This window comes from Capra hircus, chromosome 24 (genome assembly GCF_001704415.2).
Source record: "Capra hircus breed San Clemente chromosome 24, ASM170441v1, whole genome shotgun sequence".
Taxonomy (NCBI): domain Eukaryota; kingdom Metazoa; phylum Chordata; class Mammalia; order Artiodactyla; family Bovidae; genus Capra; species Capra hircus.
The window spans coordinates 7738316-7755519 of record NC_030831.1 but is presented as its reverse complement, the minus strand read 5'-3'; the positions used below and the strand labels follow the sequence as shown (position 1 = coordinate 7755519).

The 17204-nt window shown below is 38.8% G+C and overlaps 1 protein-coding gene across 1 annotated transcript in view; it reads left to right on the top strand.

Annotated features, from left to right (window-relative positions):
* The window catches only part of DOK6 (docking protein 6), a 409948-nt gene that overhangs the window by 167094 nt on the left and 225650 nt on the right, over positions 1–17204 (top strand). Inside the window, exon 3 of the mRNA XM_018039636.1 lies at positions 4869–4983. Coding sequence (XP_017895125.1) covers positions 4869–4983 — 115 coding nt within the window. The remainder of the gene's footprint in view (positions 1–4868; positions 4984–17204) is intronic.

Sequence of the window (17204 nt, the reverse complement as noted above, 5' to 3'; positions counted from 1 at the left end):
CCTCGGATTCAACCAACTGTGGATCGTAAAAGTAGTACCCAATCCAAGGTTGTTTGAATCTGATGATGTGGAACCCTAGGATATCGAGAGCTAACCATATTTAATGTTTAAGATGAAAAATACCCATCGACCTAGAGTTCTATATGCCCTGTAAAATTATCTTTAAAAGTGAAGCAGAAATTGACTTTTTCAAACAAAATTGAATTTATTGCTGGTAAGACTTTGTAAAAAATGTTAAAATTATTTCTTTAGAGAAAATATTAATGTAGGTTAGATACTCAGATCTATATAAAGAAAGGAAAAGCATCAAAAAGGTGTAAGTGGAGATAAAAAGTTTCATTTTTTCTTATTCTTAATTGATCTAATGGGTGACAGTTCGTTCAAAATAGCATCAACAATATATTTGATTTTGTATACATTTATAAATATATATATGATGTCATATATGACATCATGTCATAACATGTAAGAAAGAAGGAAAAATGGAATCATATAAAATTCACAATTAAAACCACAAAAGACAGGAAAAGAGTGAAAGATAAAATAGAAACAGAGAAGATGGACAAGAAATAGAAAACCAGTACAAATATTCTATATATTAGTCCAGTTACACTGATATTTACTTTGAATATCAATGGCTTAAATGCACCAATTAAAAGATGAGGATTGTCAGAGTGGATCAAACAAGGTGCAACTATACACTGTCATAAAGAAACCCACCGTAAATGTAAAGACATCTATAAATTAAAAATATGTGGATATAGAAAATCATACTTTGTTGTTCAGTCACTGAGTCATGTGTAGCTCTTTTGACCTGATGGACGGCAATGTGCCAGGCTTCCCTGTCCTTTATTATCTCCTAGAATTTGCCCAAATTTATGTGCATTTAGTCAGCGGTGCTATCAAACCGTCTCATCCTCTGCTGCCTTCCTCTCATTCTGCCTTCAATCTTTCCCATCATCAGAGTCTTTTCTAACTAATCAGTCAGCTCTTCACATCACATGGCCAAATACTGGAGCCTCACCTTCAGCATCAGTCCTTCCAGTGAATATTCAGGGTTGATTTCCTTTAGGATCAATTCATTTGATCTCCTTCAGTCCAAGGAACTTTCAGGACTCTTCTCCAGCACCACAGTTCAAAAGCATCAGTTCTTCGCCACTCAGTCTTCTTTGTGGTCCAACTCTCATATCCGTGAGATGGCAAGAATCCTTAAGGTGGCAAGAATACACAGAAGAACTGTATAAAAAAAGATCTTCATGACCCAGATAACCACAATGGTGTGATCACTGACCTTGAGCCAGACATCCTGAAATGCAAAGTCAAGTGGGCCTTGGGAAGCATCACTGTGAACAGAGCTAGTGGAGGTGATAGAATTCCAGTTGAGCTATTTCAAATCCTAAAATTTGATGCTTTGAAAGCACTGCACTCAATATGCCAACAAAGTTGGAAAACACAGCAGTGGCCACAAGACTGGGAAAGGTCAGTTTTCATTTCAATCCCAAAGAAAGGCAATGACAAAGAATGTTCAAACTACTGCACAATTGCACTCATCTCAAACACTAGCAAAGTAATGCTCAAAATTCTCCAAGTCAAGTACATGAACCATGAACTTCCAGATGTTCAAGCTGGATTTAGAAAAGGCAGAGGAACCAGAGATTAAATTGCCAACATTTGATCATCAAAAAAGCGAAAGAGTTCCAGAAAAACATCTACTTCTGCTTATTGACTACGCCACAGCCTTTGACTGTTTGGATTACAAGAAACTGAGGAAAATTCTTCAAGAGATGGGAATACCAGACCACCTGACCTGCCTCCTGAGAAATCTGTATGCAGGTCAAAAAGCAACAGTTAGAACTAGACATGGAACAGACTGGTTCTAAATTGGGAAAGGAGTACACCAAGGCTGTATATTGTCACCCTGCTTATTTAACTTATATGCAGAGTACCACAAACTGAAATCAAGTTTGCCAGGAGAAATATCAACACCTCAGATAGGGAGATGACACCACCCTTATGTCAGAAAGAGAAGAACTAAAGAGCCTCTTGATGAAAATGAAAGAGAAGAGTGAAAAAATTGGCTTAAAACTAAGCCAAAAAGTTGACTTAAAATATTCAGAAAGCATATTCAAAATATGCTTTGGCATAGTCAATAAAGCAGAAATAGATGTCTTTTCTGGAATTGTCTTGCTTTTTCAATAATCCAGCAGATGTTGGCAATTTGATCTCTGGTTCCTCTGCCTTTTCTAAAACCAGCTTGAATATCTGGAAGTTCATGGTTCACGTATTGCTGAAGCCTGGCTTGGAGAATTTTGAGCATTACTTTACTAGCGTGTGAGATGAGTGCAATTGTGCACTAGTTTGAGTGGTAGTTTGGGCTATAGAACATAACCAATTTTTTAAAAATGGAAACCGTAGCATACCTTCTCTCTACCATATGAAATTAAACTAGAATGCAGTGAAACTGGAAACCAATAATAGAAAATAGCTAGAAAATTCTGAAATACTTGGAGAGTGAACAATGCACATAGGTCAAAGAAACTTGAAGAGAAAATTTTAAGTATTTATATAAATGGAAATTAAAATGAACCTGTTGGATCTTTTATTAGAAGAAAATACTGGCATAGCATGTTGAGTGCATTTTAGAAATTAACTCACACATTATTATTGTAAAGTTGTATTTGCAGAGTAAGTGGGGAAGTAGATAAACTGCTCATTTCTAGGGACTGTGAAGAGAAATAAAAAATGCACAAGTTACAGCAGAAAGCCTTATACCCATACAACTGAGAGCTAAAATACTTGTTCATTACAATTATTAGTTGCCAAAAGAGTAGAGGTGTTAACGTGGGTCCATAAATCACGAATGAGCCTTGGTGAGAGAACAGGGTGGCGATCGGGTATAAGCGTGCGTGAACACTTTGTGGTTTGGTCTGGGAAGGAAGTCCATTGCTTTTATGTAATGTTTCCAGAATTTTAGAGTCACTGTCTGCTGATTGACAGGTGTCAGTTAGACTGCATTTCTACCAGGGACTTGCATGATGAGTGGGTTTTAGAAGACAGCTGAGATGTTAAATCCAATCAATATTTAATGGAAATTTATTGAGACTCTTCTGTGTGTCATACTGGCTATTGTTTGTAAAAGAATAGATCAATGGAACAAAATAGAAAGCCCAGAGATAAATCCACACACATATGGACACCTTATCTTTGACAAAGGAGGCAAGAATATACAATGGAGTAAAGACAATCTCTTTAACAAGTGGTGCTGGGAAAACTGGTCAACCACTTGTAAAAGAATGAAACTAGACCACTTTCTAACACCGTACACAAAAATAAACTCAAAATGGATTAAAGATCTAAATGTAAGACCAGAAACTATAAAACTCCTAGAGGAGAACATAGGCAAAACACTCTCCGACATACATCACAGCAGGATCCTCTATGATCCACCTCCCAGAATTCTGGAAATAAAAGCAAAAATAAACAAATGGGATCTAATTAAAATTAAAAGCTTCTGCACAACAAAGGAAAATATAAGCAAGGTGAAAAGACAGCCTTCTGAATGGGAGAAAATAATAGCAAATGAAGCAACTGACAAACAACTAATCTCAAAAATATACAAGCAACTTATGCAGCTCAATTCCAGAAAAATAAACGACCCAATCAAAAAATGGGCCAAAGAACTAAATAGACATTTCTCCAAAGAAGACATACGGATGGCTAACAAACACATGAAAAGATGCTCAACATCACTCATTATTAGAGAAATGCAAATCAAAACCACAATGAGGTACCACTTTACACCAGTCAGAATGGCTGCGATCCAAAAATCTGCAAGCAATAAATGCTAGAGAGGGTGTGGAGAAAAGGGAACCCTCCTACACTGTTGGTGGGAATGCAAACTAGTACAGCCACTATGGAGAACAGTGTGGAGATTCCTTAAAAAATTGCAAATAGAACTACCTTATGACCCAGCAATCCCACTGCTGGGCATACACACCAAGGAAACCAGAATTGAAAGAGACACATGTACCCCAATGTTCATCTCAGCACTGTTTATAATAGCCAGGACATGGAAACAACCTAGATGACCATCAGCAGATGAATGGATAAGAAAGCTGTGGTACATATACACAATGGAGTATTACTCAGCCGTTAAAAAGAATTCATTTGAATCAGTTCTGATGAGATGGATGAAACTGGAGCCAATTATACAGAGTGAAGTAAGCCAGAAAGAAAAACACCAATACAGTATACTAACACATATATATGGAATTTAGGAAGATGGCAATGACGACCTTGTATGCAAGACAGAAAAAAAGACACAGATGTGTATAATGGACTTTTGGACTCAGAGGGAGAGGGAGAGGGTGGGATGATTTGGGAGAATGGGAATTCTAACATGTATACTATCATGTAAGAATTGAATCGCCAGTCCATGTCTGACGTAGGGTGCAGCATGCTTGGGGCTGGTGCATGGGGATGACCCAGAGAGATGTTGTGGGGAGGGAGGTGGGAGGGGGGTTAATGTTTGGGAACGCATGTAAGAATTAAAGATTTTAAAATTTTTAAAATAAAAAAAAATAAAAAAATAAAAAAGAATTTTAAAAAACACAGGAGTCCTTGCTTTCAGAGTTATTCTTCCACATAATTTTTAGACTCTTTCAAAATTGAGCAAAGCATAACCACCATTGATGGCATCGAAAAAGTATTTTGTTTTCATTCTGCATGGTATTTGACTCCTGTTAATTAGAAACAAGTAAAAATATCCATTGGAAAGTGACTTAGGACAGTAATAACGGATCATTTTGTGTGCGCACCCAGCATAGAGCATGTACTGTATGCTAAGTTAAAAATGTTTTTTGTTCAAGGTAACTGAACTGCACAACATCAAAAATATAACCAGGCTGCCTCGAGAGACAAAGAAGCATGCAGTGGCAATTATCTTTCATGATGAAACGTCAAAGACATTTGCGTGTGAGTCAGGTAAGCAATCACAGCCCTGGAGCTGCTTCTGAGACAATAGCCCAGATGGATTAAGATCCACCTATGAACTGCATGGCTTATTGTGGTGAGAATGTGCTGTGGAAGACTATTAGTAAGCTTGGTCTCTCTGTTGCTACAGATCTTAGGGGTGCCTGTTTGTTATCTGGCTGTGTCTGGATTTTGTTCCCAGGTGGTCTGAGGACTTCTGAGGTTTCCATTCAAGCTTGGAGAATTAAGCAAACAATGCCTGTGGGGGTGTTTGTTAGAGCAAGCTCCTGACACGTGCTCTGACTCTTGCCAAGTGCTGTTGGAGGCAGGTGGTAAGGCGTTAACAGTGTGGCATGGGAGCACAGCCACGGTCCCTAGACGCTCCAGAGCAGACCTGTGAGCAATTGGTTGCTTTCATAGATCCTCAGTATTACAAGTTAAATACATTTCAGATTGAATTTTAGCATCCCAGTTCATAAAGCACTCTGACATTATTGAGACACTAGGCAGTTTATCTTCAGAACTCGTGGTGTTTCTCATTTTGGAATTCCTGTGAAAAGTGAAAGTCGCTCAGTCGTGTCTGACTTTTTGTGACCCCATGGACTATACAGTCATAGGAATTCTCTGGGCTGGAATACTGGTGTGAGTAGCCGTTCCCTTCTCCAAGGGATCTTCCCAACCCAGGAATTGAACCCAGGTCTTCCCCATTGCAGGCGGATTCTTTACCAGCTGAGCCACCCGAGAAGCCCTGGAATCCCTGTACTGTGTAATATATTAGTTGGCTTATTATAGTTTTTAAAAGATTTTTCTCAGTGGAATAGTGTTTTCATTTTATACTGGATGGAAACAGAAAGCACTACGTCTTTGAAAGATGTGAACTTAAAATAATGGTTAAGTCTTTAGGAGATGCTTTGTTAAGTAACTTTTTAAAAGGAGTAAACCTTCTGTATTTATGGTTAAAGTTTATGGGTGTATTTATTACTGGATTATATTATTCAAGACTGATAAGGTCACTTTGCCTAAATAAATTGCTCATACCTACTCACCTGCACTTATCTTAGTTTTGCTAAATTGAATTAGAATGTGTCAAAGTGTTCCTCTTTCCTTGAATGCCTTTATCCTTTTTATATACTTTCTTCAATTGCCATCTGACCTCATTTCATCATTTAGAGTTGACTTTTGTGGTGGTTGAATAGAAGTCTTTCTGGTAATATAAATCGCCATGTGATAATAGAACCTGTCCCAGCCTTGCTAGTATCATATATTAATATCCATGAATAATCATATATTAACATCTGTGCCTTCTTGTTCACTGTCTTACTACTTGACCACTTCAGTTTTCTCTGAGCTCTTAAATAATGTCCTAGATTAAACCTAATAACTCCCAGAAAACTAGTTTTCCAAAACAGATAAAATATCATTTTCTCTGTTGTTTGTATGTTTCGGTTTTCACTGTTGTTTTACAGTTTTCAGTTGTCCTGAGTTGTGTTTTGGGTACAGAGACAGTACTGGAGGCTATTATTTCCGATAAGAAGGATATTGAATTATGTTTCTGCATAATTCTGAAATTTGTTTTTTTATTTGAATTTATTTATTATTAACTGGTGAACAGTTACTTTACATTATGTTGGTTTCTGCTCTAATTCTGAAATTTAGGCTCACAGCTGTAAACCCCAAGTCTGAAATTGGAAGATTTTATTTACTTTGTCATTGGTGGTGGTTTCATGGTAGTATTTTGAGAAATGAAGGTCTCTTCACTCAAAGAAAATGGCCTTAAATTCCAAGAGAAGAGTTTCCTGACAGTGAAGCTGAGGCACGATCTAAGTGTAAAAATGAAGAATGCTTCTGTGTGCAATTCTTGCAGAGAGTTTTCAGCTAGTTTAATTATGATTAATTTGAGGGTATTATTTTTTAAACCATTTTTAATACGTAGATGTAACAATCTGCTTTTAGATGGTAGTAAAAATGTTTAAAAAGTCATGGCACAGCTTTTTTAAATTGTCTTAACTTCATGGCATGCCAGTGGGAAAAAAGGAAGTACTTAAAAACTGATAAGGAATTTGAGTACTTTTCCTCGGAAGTTATGTTTTTTAGATAGACACTAAGATGCACTAGTCTATATCTTTTATTAAAATGACAAAATTATATGGAAACAGACTACACTGAAAAGCAGAGTTGCAAAAATCAAAATAACAAGATTAAAGCCAAGATTAAAACGAGCTCTCACATTTATTTGGAATGAAAGTGCAGATAAAATTGTACTGTCATAATGGTTAGTGGGAATGTGAATTGTTTCAATTATTTTTTCAAGAAAACTGACAACTGCTGTTGTAAACATGTATACCCTTGACTCAGTGAACCTTTTGGGGAACGTATTTGGTGTATTATACATTATGTGTAATGATAACAAAATTGCTGAATGCCTATCAAGAAAATTGTTGAATAAATCATAGTATATCCTTATCATGAAATATTATACAATCACTAGAAAGAATTCTAAATAACCCAATTAACTTAAAGGCATTTTGTGAAGTGTAGTTCTTCAGGCAAAAGAACCAGCAGAGAAGTATGTACTGAGTCACATTTTGTAAAAGAAGAAGTGAGAGAAAGAGTGTGTGTCTTCACAAGCATTACCTGGGTGAGAAGAGATGATAATGAAGTGGGATAGAAAGGAAGCTGGGTAAAATCAGCAAGCAAAAAGGAAAAGTAAGAAAATACAGTGAACAGGAAAACATATCCAGCATACAGACTGTCCCATTTGTATGAAATTATGCATATGTGAGGTGTCCAGGTGGCACAGTGGTAAAGAACCTGCCTGCCAATGCAGCAGGCACAGGAGACGGGTTCTGTCCCTGGGTCGGGAAGATCTCCTGGACGAGGGCATGGTAACCCACTCCAGTATTCTTGCCTGGAGAATTTCATGGAGGAGCCTGGTGGGCTATAGTCAGTGGGGTCACAAGAATCAGACACGACTGACGTGACTTAGCACAGGCACATGCATATGTGAATGTAACCATGAAGTTTTTGAAAAGTTAGTCATCAGGGAAATCCAAATTAGACCATAAGGAGACATCACTATGCATCTGTCTAAATGGCTAAAATTAAAAAAAAAAAAAGTGAGACCGCTGAATGCTCATATGGTTGCAGGAACACTGGATCAACTCATACGTTGCTGGTAGGAATGTCACGTGGTACAGCCACCCTGGAAAATGGGTGGCAGCTTCTTATAAAATTAAATATGTAATTATTACACAGTCCAGCAATTGCACTCTTGAATATGTATCTCAGGAAGAGAAAAAAAGAAAACATACTCACACACACACACAAATACACACCTGTACAAAAAGTGCTCATAATAGCTTTATTCATAATAGTCCAGAACTGGAAAGAGCCCAGAGATGCTTCAACAAACTGTGGTATACCGACCCCATGAACTACTCCTCAGTAGTAAAAAGGAGCAAACATTTGATACATACAGCAATCTGGAGGAATCTCAAGTGAATTATGCCCAGTGAAGAAAGGACAGCCCCAAAAGATTATACACTCTGTGATTTCATTTATACAGCGTCTGTGAAAGGAAGCATTTTACAAATGGAGGACATGTTAGTTGCTAGAGATTAGGGATAGGGCCTAAGATCATGGCATCTGCTCCCATCATGTCATGGGAAATAGATGGGGAAACAGTGGAAACGGTGTCAGACTTTATATTGGGGGGCTCCAAAATCACTGTAGATGGTGATTGCAGCCATGAAACTCAAAGACGCTTACTCCTTGGAAAAAAAGTTATGACCAACCTAGATAGCATATTCAAAAGCAGAGACATTACTTTGCCGACTAAGGTCCATCTAGTCAAGGCTATGGTTTTTCCAGTGGTCATGTATGGGTGTGAGAGTTGGACTGTGAAGAAAGCTGAGCACCAAAGAATTGATGCTTTTGAAGTGTGGTGTTGGAGAAGACTCTTGAGAGTCCCTTGGACTGCAAGGAGACCCAACCAGTCCATTCTAAAGGAGATTGGTCCCGGGTGTTCTTTGGAAGGAATGATGCTGAACCTGAGACTCCAGTACCTTGGCCACCTCATGTAAAGAGTTGACTCATTGGAAAAGACTCTGATGCTGGGAGGGATTGGGGGCAGGAGGAGAAAGGGACGACAGAGGATGAGATGGCTGGATGGCATCACTGACTCAATGGACATGAGTTTGGGTGAACTCTGGGAGTTGGTGATGGACAGGGAGGCCTGGTGTGCTGCAGTTCATGGGGTCACAAAGAGTCAGACACGACTGAGCGACTGAAATGAACTGAACTGAACTGAACTGGGTGTGTGAGAGCAGGACTGTGTGGTCATGAAAGGGTAACATGAGCTTCTGTTGGAACTGAGTGGTTATCTTGATGATAGTGGTGCATACACAACCCACACGAGTGATAAATTGTGTCAAACTTTACACACACACAAGTAAAACTGAGGAAATCTGAATAAAATCAGTGGTCTTCCAACGTCAGTCTCCTGGTTATGATGTTGTAGTATACTTTTGCAGAATACTAACACTGGAGGAAAGTAGGCAAAATATACGCAGGATCTCTGTGTAGTATTTCTTACTACTATGTATGAATCTACAATTATCTCAGTAAAATTTGCAATAAAATATTAGATCTATATCAGTTATCTGTAAGGTCATCCATGATATATTTTTTAATTTATATTTTAGTTGGAGGAAAGTTGCTTTACAATGCTGTGCTGGTTTCTGCCTTACGACAATGGAAACCATGCATAATTATATATGTCCCCTCCCTGTGAACCTCCCTCCCCTCCCCCCACCCCACCCCTCCAAGTCATCACAGAGTGCCAGGCTGGCTCCCTGTCTTACATAGCGGTTTCGCACTAGCCATCTAGATGATGATGTATTTTTAAGTTAAAAACAGAGTAGGGAGAGAATTGCAGAAATAGGAAGTGGTATATTCTAATATTCTATAAAGAAACTGACAGTAATCACAACAAGCAACAAAAACAAATCTAAATGTGTACCTATGCAGCCTGTGTATGCTTCATGAGCACAGAGACACGTGTGCACTCAGTCACATGGGCGTCTTGCTCCTTCCTAACCTGTGGTCCTTGCACGGGCTCCCCAGCCTAGTGAGCCCTCACACACACTTCACCCAGTTACTTCCCTGTTTCCTTCCATCCTCAGCTTAGGATGGCATGCCTCCACACCGCCGCCCCCCCCCCGCCCCCGCCCCCAGCACTGGAGCTTGGACTTCAGGTACTCTCTTCAGAATCTCTCTGCTCTGTAAGATTTTAAGCTCAATGAAAACACGACTCTGGTGTCTTTCTCCCCCGTGCCACAAAAATTCCCCTCCCACCGTGCTAAGGAACGTTTGTTGAATTAGTCAATGAGTAAAATTTATACTTAATTTTTGTTATCATGATATGTGTATCATTCTCCTTTTTCAAAACAAGTTTAAGGGATTAATTTGACTGCCTCATGGGAAAAATTGCTTAAATTGCCAAGTAACAGATTGCTCTGTGTTGTGACGGTGAGTGGGGGATGGTGATCAGTGTCCTGTGTGTGTGCAAATCACCACGGCCCGCCAGGTCTGCTGTAACTGCTGTGAGTAATACATTCTTGAATACAAATGAAAATTTCTGCATTTGCTATTCCCTGAAAAGAGAGCCTTTGTTCATTCTTCTTTTTTTGGAGTATGTACATTTCCTAGTGACTAAAAGAGCAGATTGCTTCAGTTCAGTTCAGTCGCTCAGTCGTCTCTGACTCTTTGCGAACCCATGGACTGCAGCACGCCAGGCCTCCCTGTCCATCACCAACTCCCAGAGCTTACTGAAACTCATGTCCATCGAGTTAGTGATGCCATCCAACCATCTCATCATCCTCTGTTGTCCCCTTCTCTTCCCGCCTTCAATCTTTCCCAGCATCAGGGTCTTTTCAAATGACTCAGCTCTTAGCATCAGGTGGCCAAAGCATTGGAGTTTCAGCTTCAGCATCAGTCCTTCTGGTGAATAAGCAGATTGCTTAGATGTTGGAAACCCAGAGGTTGGGTAATAGTTTCTGTTATCTTCATTAAGGAAAAGAGAAAAGGAAAAAACAACTCAGCTATGTCTTTGTCAGTATATGAAATCTGAAAAGTTATCTCCAAATAATTTAGAACAAATAATATTTAAAGTCTGAACAACCTAGTTAATTTCCTAAATAATTACTTGGCACGTTGAATTTATTCTGTAATACAGTTATTTTTATAATTTCTCCCATTCAGAATTTATAATAGAATATTCATAATTGAATAAATTCTCCCACAGTAAAATGAAAAATATTTGTGTAAAACCCAAATCCAATATATTGACATGTTTATCATTAAAATTTTAAAAATTTTTACACAAGTAATACTTTATACCTAGAACACCTGGATATCACTTAATACCTGTTTCAGTTTATTCACATTGTATTTTCCAAATCCTTTAGGTTTGTTTCCAAGAAAACGTTATATTTTAAAATAATGTCTTTCCCTGTAATTGTTTATATTTGTCAGTAAAATATACCTGTATCTTATATTTTATTACTGTTTTAAGAAGACATCTTTTTTCCAGAGGATTTTCTATGATTTTTTTCTGCTTCTCAGGTTTCCAATACTCTTTCCTCCCACAAATAAGTCCAAAAAAGATGCAGTCAAAGATCACTCTTGAATTTAGATTGACAGGTAATAGGCACACATTTAAGCCATTTTTGCCTAACATTTTTATTGTATATGCAATTGCAAAACCTGTATTGCCTCCCACCTGTGGCATCGGACCTGTGAACATTAGAAATGAACTGGTTACGCATCTGCATTAAAGGTTTAGAAGCACTGGAGTAAGAATATGTTCTTGGACTACTATAAACTCCAATTACTATTCATTAATATTATAATAAAATATGTGTGTGTTATTTTACCAAAAATGCTTTTTATTTGATTTTTCTAAACTCCCCCTTCCTGATTAAGAACTCCTTTGAACCATGTAGATTACTTAATAGTAATTAAATTGCAGTTATAATAATAGGATAATAATAATATAGGGCTCAACTTCTGCTTAAGGATAAAGGAAAGTCTCCTCAAGTATGGCCCCAAGTTATAGAAGTTTTCAAGTTTGTAGTATTAAGTTTAATTTGATAAAAGTAAGCTAGGGCAACAATTAACAAATTCTGATGATTGTTCAGTTCATAGTCAAATATGACTTTCAGTTGTTAAAATCTGGTTTGCAGAGCTTAAAATAACAGCTGGTATTTATCCAGTAAGGAGGATGTCAATTGTATTGTGCCGGAGTCCAGCCCCTGCAGGACCCAGGGGAACCTGAAGGAAAAACGGCGTCGGCGATTGATTTAGAGAGAGATAAGGAAAGAATATTGTAGATAAGAAAACAGAGGAGAGAAAGAGGCTGATATTCCTTGGTTTACATAGAAAGCCAATAAAACTTCGAGACAAGAAGTTTGCCCTGTTCACGGAGGCCACAGGTGTCTTCCCGGTCTCCCGAGGGAGTGAAGACGCAGAGCGTCTTCCCGTTCAGGTCTTAGAAACCCGGGCAGATAAGTGAACGCAGGGAGCCTCTATGCTCCAAGGGATCAGCCTGAAAAAAGAAAGTAAGAGAGGAAAAAAAAGAGAAAAAAGAAAAACACGGGGTGACCAAGCTTCTTCAAGCGAGGCCCATTGTTTTTATTTTCAAAAGGGTCTTTTATACCTTTACTTGTACATAGAGGGCAATGAAAGATGCAAAGTCATACAGAGTCAGCCCAAACACTACATCTGTTTTGTCTTTATCGAAACCAGGATTTTTTCTGCAAACCTTTCCCATAAACAATATTGGGTACATTATCTTCTGGCCTTGGAGGCCTGTGAACATTTTATAACCCTCTTTTGATAAAGGCTTCTCAACCAGAAAACTTATTTTCCTTTGAAATGTTTTTTCTTATATTTCTAATCTATGTCAGCCTCAAAAAATATTAAACAAGTTACATTTCTCACAGAGCAAAGGTGCAGTAAGTTACAAGAAAGAACCAATTAGCTCAAAAGTTTGATGTGGTTAATTTCAAGGCTACACTTGTTTTTCTCACTTTCCAACTATGTTAACTAATACACTCCCAGGTCCACAGTGGATAAGAGATATGGGAACTTAGCAACAAGCATTGGCCCAATAATGAAATCCTACATTAGCACTACTCTAGTAACTTTTAACTCTTTGAAAGGCTCTATGTTTTAGGCTTTCTGTGCCTCTCACAGTTGGGAGGCTGTAAATAATCACATGTGTAGCTGCAAGAGTCTGGATATATCTGCCAAGCAAGCTAAAATGCTAACAGAGGGGTTTTGATTGGAAATATTCCTCTCATGTCCAGGAGACTTATTAGCTATAGCCCTAAGTTAATTTTCTCCAGAGAAAGGTGGTCAGGAAAAGCCCCCTGTTAATGTCAGAGGAGTTGGTGAAAGTCATGTAATAGTAAAATAGACAGATTCTGGTTTTGGGGTAGATGCTCAAGAAAGCCTAGGGAGCCCGTTGAGTTCTGAAGCCTTGTTTAACAGTTCTCTTCCACATGACCTTGTCATGGGTGGGATCTCCCGTGATGGCTCCCGGCAGTATTGCATTTAAGTAGTCAACTTCCCTGGTGGCTCAGATGGTAAAGAATCTGCCTGCAATGCAGGAGACCCAGGTTTGATCCCTGGTTTAGGAAGATCCCCTGGAGAAGGAAATGGCAACCCACTCCAGTATTCTTCCCTGGAAAATCCCATGGACAGAGGAGCCTGGTGGGCTACAGTCTATGGGGTCGCAAAGAGTCAGACATGATGGAGTGACTAACACTTTAAGAAGTCAAATCAGGGTGTGACATTAGAAAAAAGTTCCCTGAAGCTGCTCAGTCACATGGTCTGTGGATAAACATACTTCTTCAAGTTCAAGTGATGTCAGGAAAGCTCTTTTATGAGCAGTCTTTTTACTTTGGGGATAATGGGAGACTTTTTGGTTTATCGATTGTTTGATATAAAAGACAACTTGAATGAAGTTGTAACAACTTATATTTGTAGCTGACTCAGTCACTGCGGAATAGAATTGCCCATTTATAACCATCTGGTTCTTAGCTATCCTGCTATGAGATTTGGAAGAAGTGATTTAAAAAACAGAAGCTTGTGGCCCTATGTGATCTGAAATGTATTGTGATCTCCAAGTTATTTCTTTAGAGAAAGTGAAACGCTGTGTAGCAGTGACAGTGTAATGAGACTTTGAATTTTTAATGCTCCTTCAGATTCACATGGAATAAAAATGCCAAACCTCCAGTTGCACCCTCTCATAACAAGACTATATGCATCTTGTAAAATTTAGACATGGTTTTATAAGGTTGGTATGCTAGTTGACAAATCAGATAGAACTGGTTTAAGCAAAATTTAATGACTTATTACTCTACAGTGTCAAGGTACTGATGTGTAATGGAGATAAGTGGGGTGGTCTTGTAGATTCAGTCCAGAGCAGTCCCTTCATAGACACTAGAATTGTGGCTGAGGTGAGTTGATGCCATTTGAGATGACTACATTAGTCCCATTCACCTTCAGTCAGTTCAGCTCCTCAGTTGTGTCTGACTCTTTGCAACCCCACAGCGTGCTGCAGTCCATGGGGTCTTAAAAAGTCAGAGACGACTGAGCAGCTGAATTGACTGAAGGTGAATGGGACTAACGCACCATCACCTGAAAGAGGTTCTTTGATTTGAGACATTGAAAACGAAGACAAATTAGTTTCTTATGAGAAGAAACTGTATAAGCTGATTAACAGTTATATTAAGCAGAGGATATAATAACTGGATGACATCCCTGACTCAATGGACATGAGTGTGAGCAAACTCCAGGAGATGGTGAAGGACAGGGAAGCCTGGTGTGCTGCAGTCCATGGGTCACAAAAAGTTGGACGAGACTTAAGAGGCTGAACAACAACAAAAGCATATGCCATTAAGTGTAACATGTGTGATACTGACATATCCTGCTTTATTCACCCAAGGCTGATAAACTCTAGAAATTGGTGACTGGAGAATAAAACCTAACACATATCCCTAGAGTCTTCTGTTTAAGTTCCAATTCCAGTGGTTTGCTTTTTCAGTTTTACCCTGGCTCTACTTTCTTTTTTTTAAGATAAATGAAAAGTTATTTTTATTGGAGTATAATTGCTTTGCAGTGTTGCATTGGTTTCTGCTGTGCAGCATGAATCAGCTCTATGTATACATACATCCACTTCCTCTTGAGCCTCCCTCCCTCTCCCGCGCCCCCCTTCTAAGTCATCCCAGAGCACCGAGCTGAGTTCCTGTGCTATACAGCAGCTCCCCACTAGCTGACTATTTTACAAATGGTAGTGTATACATGTCAGTGCTAATCTCTCAATTCGTCCCACCCTCTCCTTCACCCCGTTGTTTAGTCACTTCAGTCATGTCTAACTGTTTTTGACCCCATGGGCTGTAGCCCACCAGGCTCTACTCATGGGCTTCTCCAGGCAAGAATACTGGAATGGGTTGCCAGTTCCTCCTCCAGGGGATCTTCCCAACCCAGGGATAGAACCAGAGTCCCTTACAGCTCCTGCGTTAGCAGGTGAGTTCTTTGCCACTAGCACCACCTGGGAGGCCCTCACCTGCTTTAGATCCCTACTTTTGAACTTTGTACACACTAAAATGAGCTTCAGCTATCTGACTATCTGCTGGGTCAGGACCCTGTCTCACCCTGTCATGCCATCTTTGGGTCTAGCACGCTGCCCCTCAGAGGGGCTGCCTCTGCGTGGTTCTCTACCCATCATTTCATACCATGAAGCCCTATCCAGCTCTCATGCTCTTTCTTGGAGTGAACCAAGTAGATTTCCCCCAAAGTCAATCAAGCTGTGGAAAGTTAGAACTAACTGCTCTCCGGGCAAGACTGCACAAAATATTTTTTAAGTTTTATGAACAATTACCACAGGGTGTCAGCTGGAAAATGATCAGATGGGAAGGCATCGTTGTCATTCCTTATTCCTGCACATTAAGAAAATGTACTTTTGCTTTATATTCAGGATTTACATAAAGACTATTACCTTTGATGTGTCACTCCAAAATTGTACCATATGTTATTCTGTTATATGGAACTGTTCTTTCTGAGATAGCAAGCCATCTATAATTGGGCGCCAGACTTTTGAAATCTTTGAAGCAGAAAAGTGGTTTGAATATTTTTATTCAGAAAAAAATTTTAATTTGAAGTGCTGAATTAAGACTTAGAACTGAGTATGTTTCTTAAAGAGGCAACTCATCTCAGTAAAAAAAAAAAAAAAAAGCTTAAAAATATGTAAGACTGTCTTCTTTAAGCTTTCTAGAAAATGTTTTAAACAATTAATGTTCAACGGTGGCTCAGTGGTAGGGAATCCACACACTAATGCAGGAGACGTGGGAGACACAGGTTTGATCCCTGGGTAAGGAAGATCTCCTGGAGAAGGAAATGGCAACCCACTCCAATATTCTTGCCTGGAGAATCCCATGGACAGAGGAGCCTGGTGGGCTACCATCCAAGGGGTCACAAAGAGTCAGGCATGACTGAGCACACACACCATTAAACCACCCAGCCTGTTTAGTTGGCAGTCCTACTACTAATGCAGAGCTCTTCCAAATCAGGTTTAAATATATATATATATATTTAAGAAATATATATATGTCATTATGTCATACATTTATATGACATATATATATATATGTCATTAGGGACTTCCTTGATGGTCCTGTGGCTAAGACTCTGTGCTCCCAATGGAGGGGGCCTGGATTTGATCCCTCATCAGGGAACTGGATCACATATGCTGAAACTAAAGATCCCACACGCCACAACAAAGATCAAAGACCCAGCACAACTGAATAAATGAATAAAGAATAAAACAACATTTTTTTAAAGTAAAGACATCCCTATATACATATATATATTTCCATATTTTATATATATAATCTGTCATTTGTGGAGGGCTTTGAATGGCTTTCAACAGATCAGTGAAGAGAAAAAATAATTTCGAGTATAAATGTAAACAAGAAATGATGAAATTTCTTCATGTTTTCAAAGTAGTTTTGGTAGCAGAGGAAGAGGAATGGAAATAGCTGAGAGGAGCTCCAGAGTTTGGATGCTGTTTTGAACATGTCCAAATGGAGCAAATTAAAGTTATTTTTTAAAAACTTTTTTTCTGATTATCAAAGGGATACAGGCTTCCTTTCTCCAAAAATAAGGCT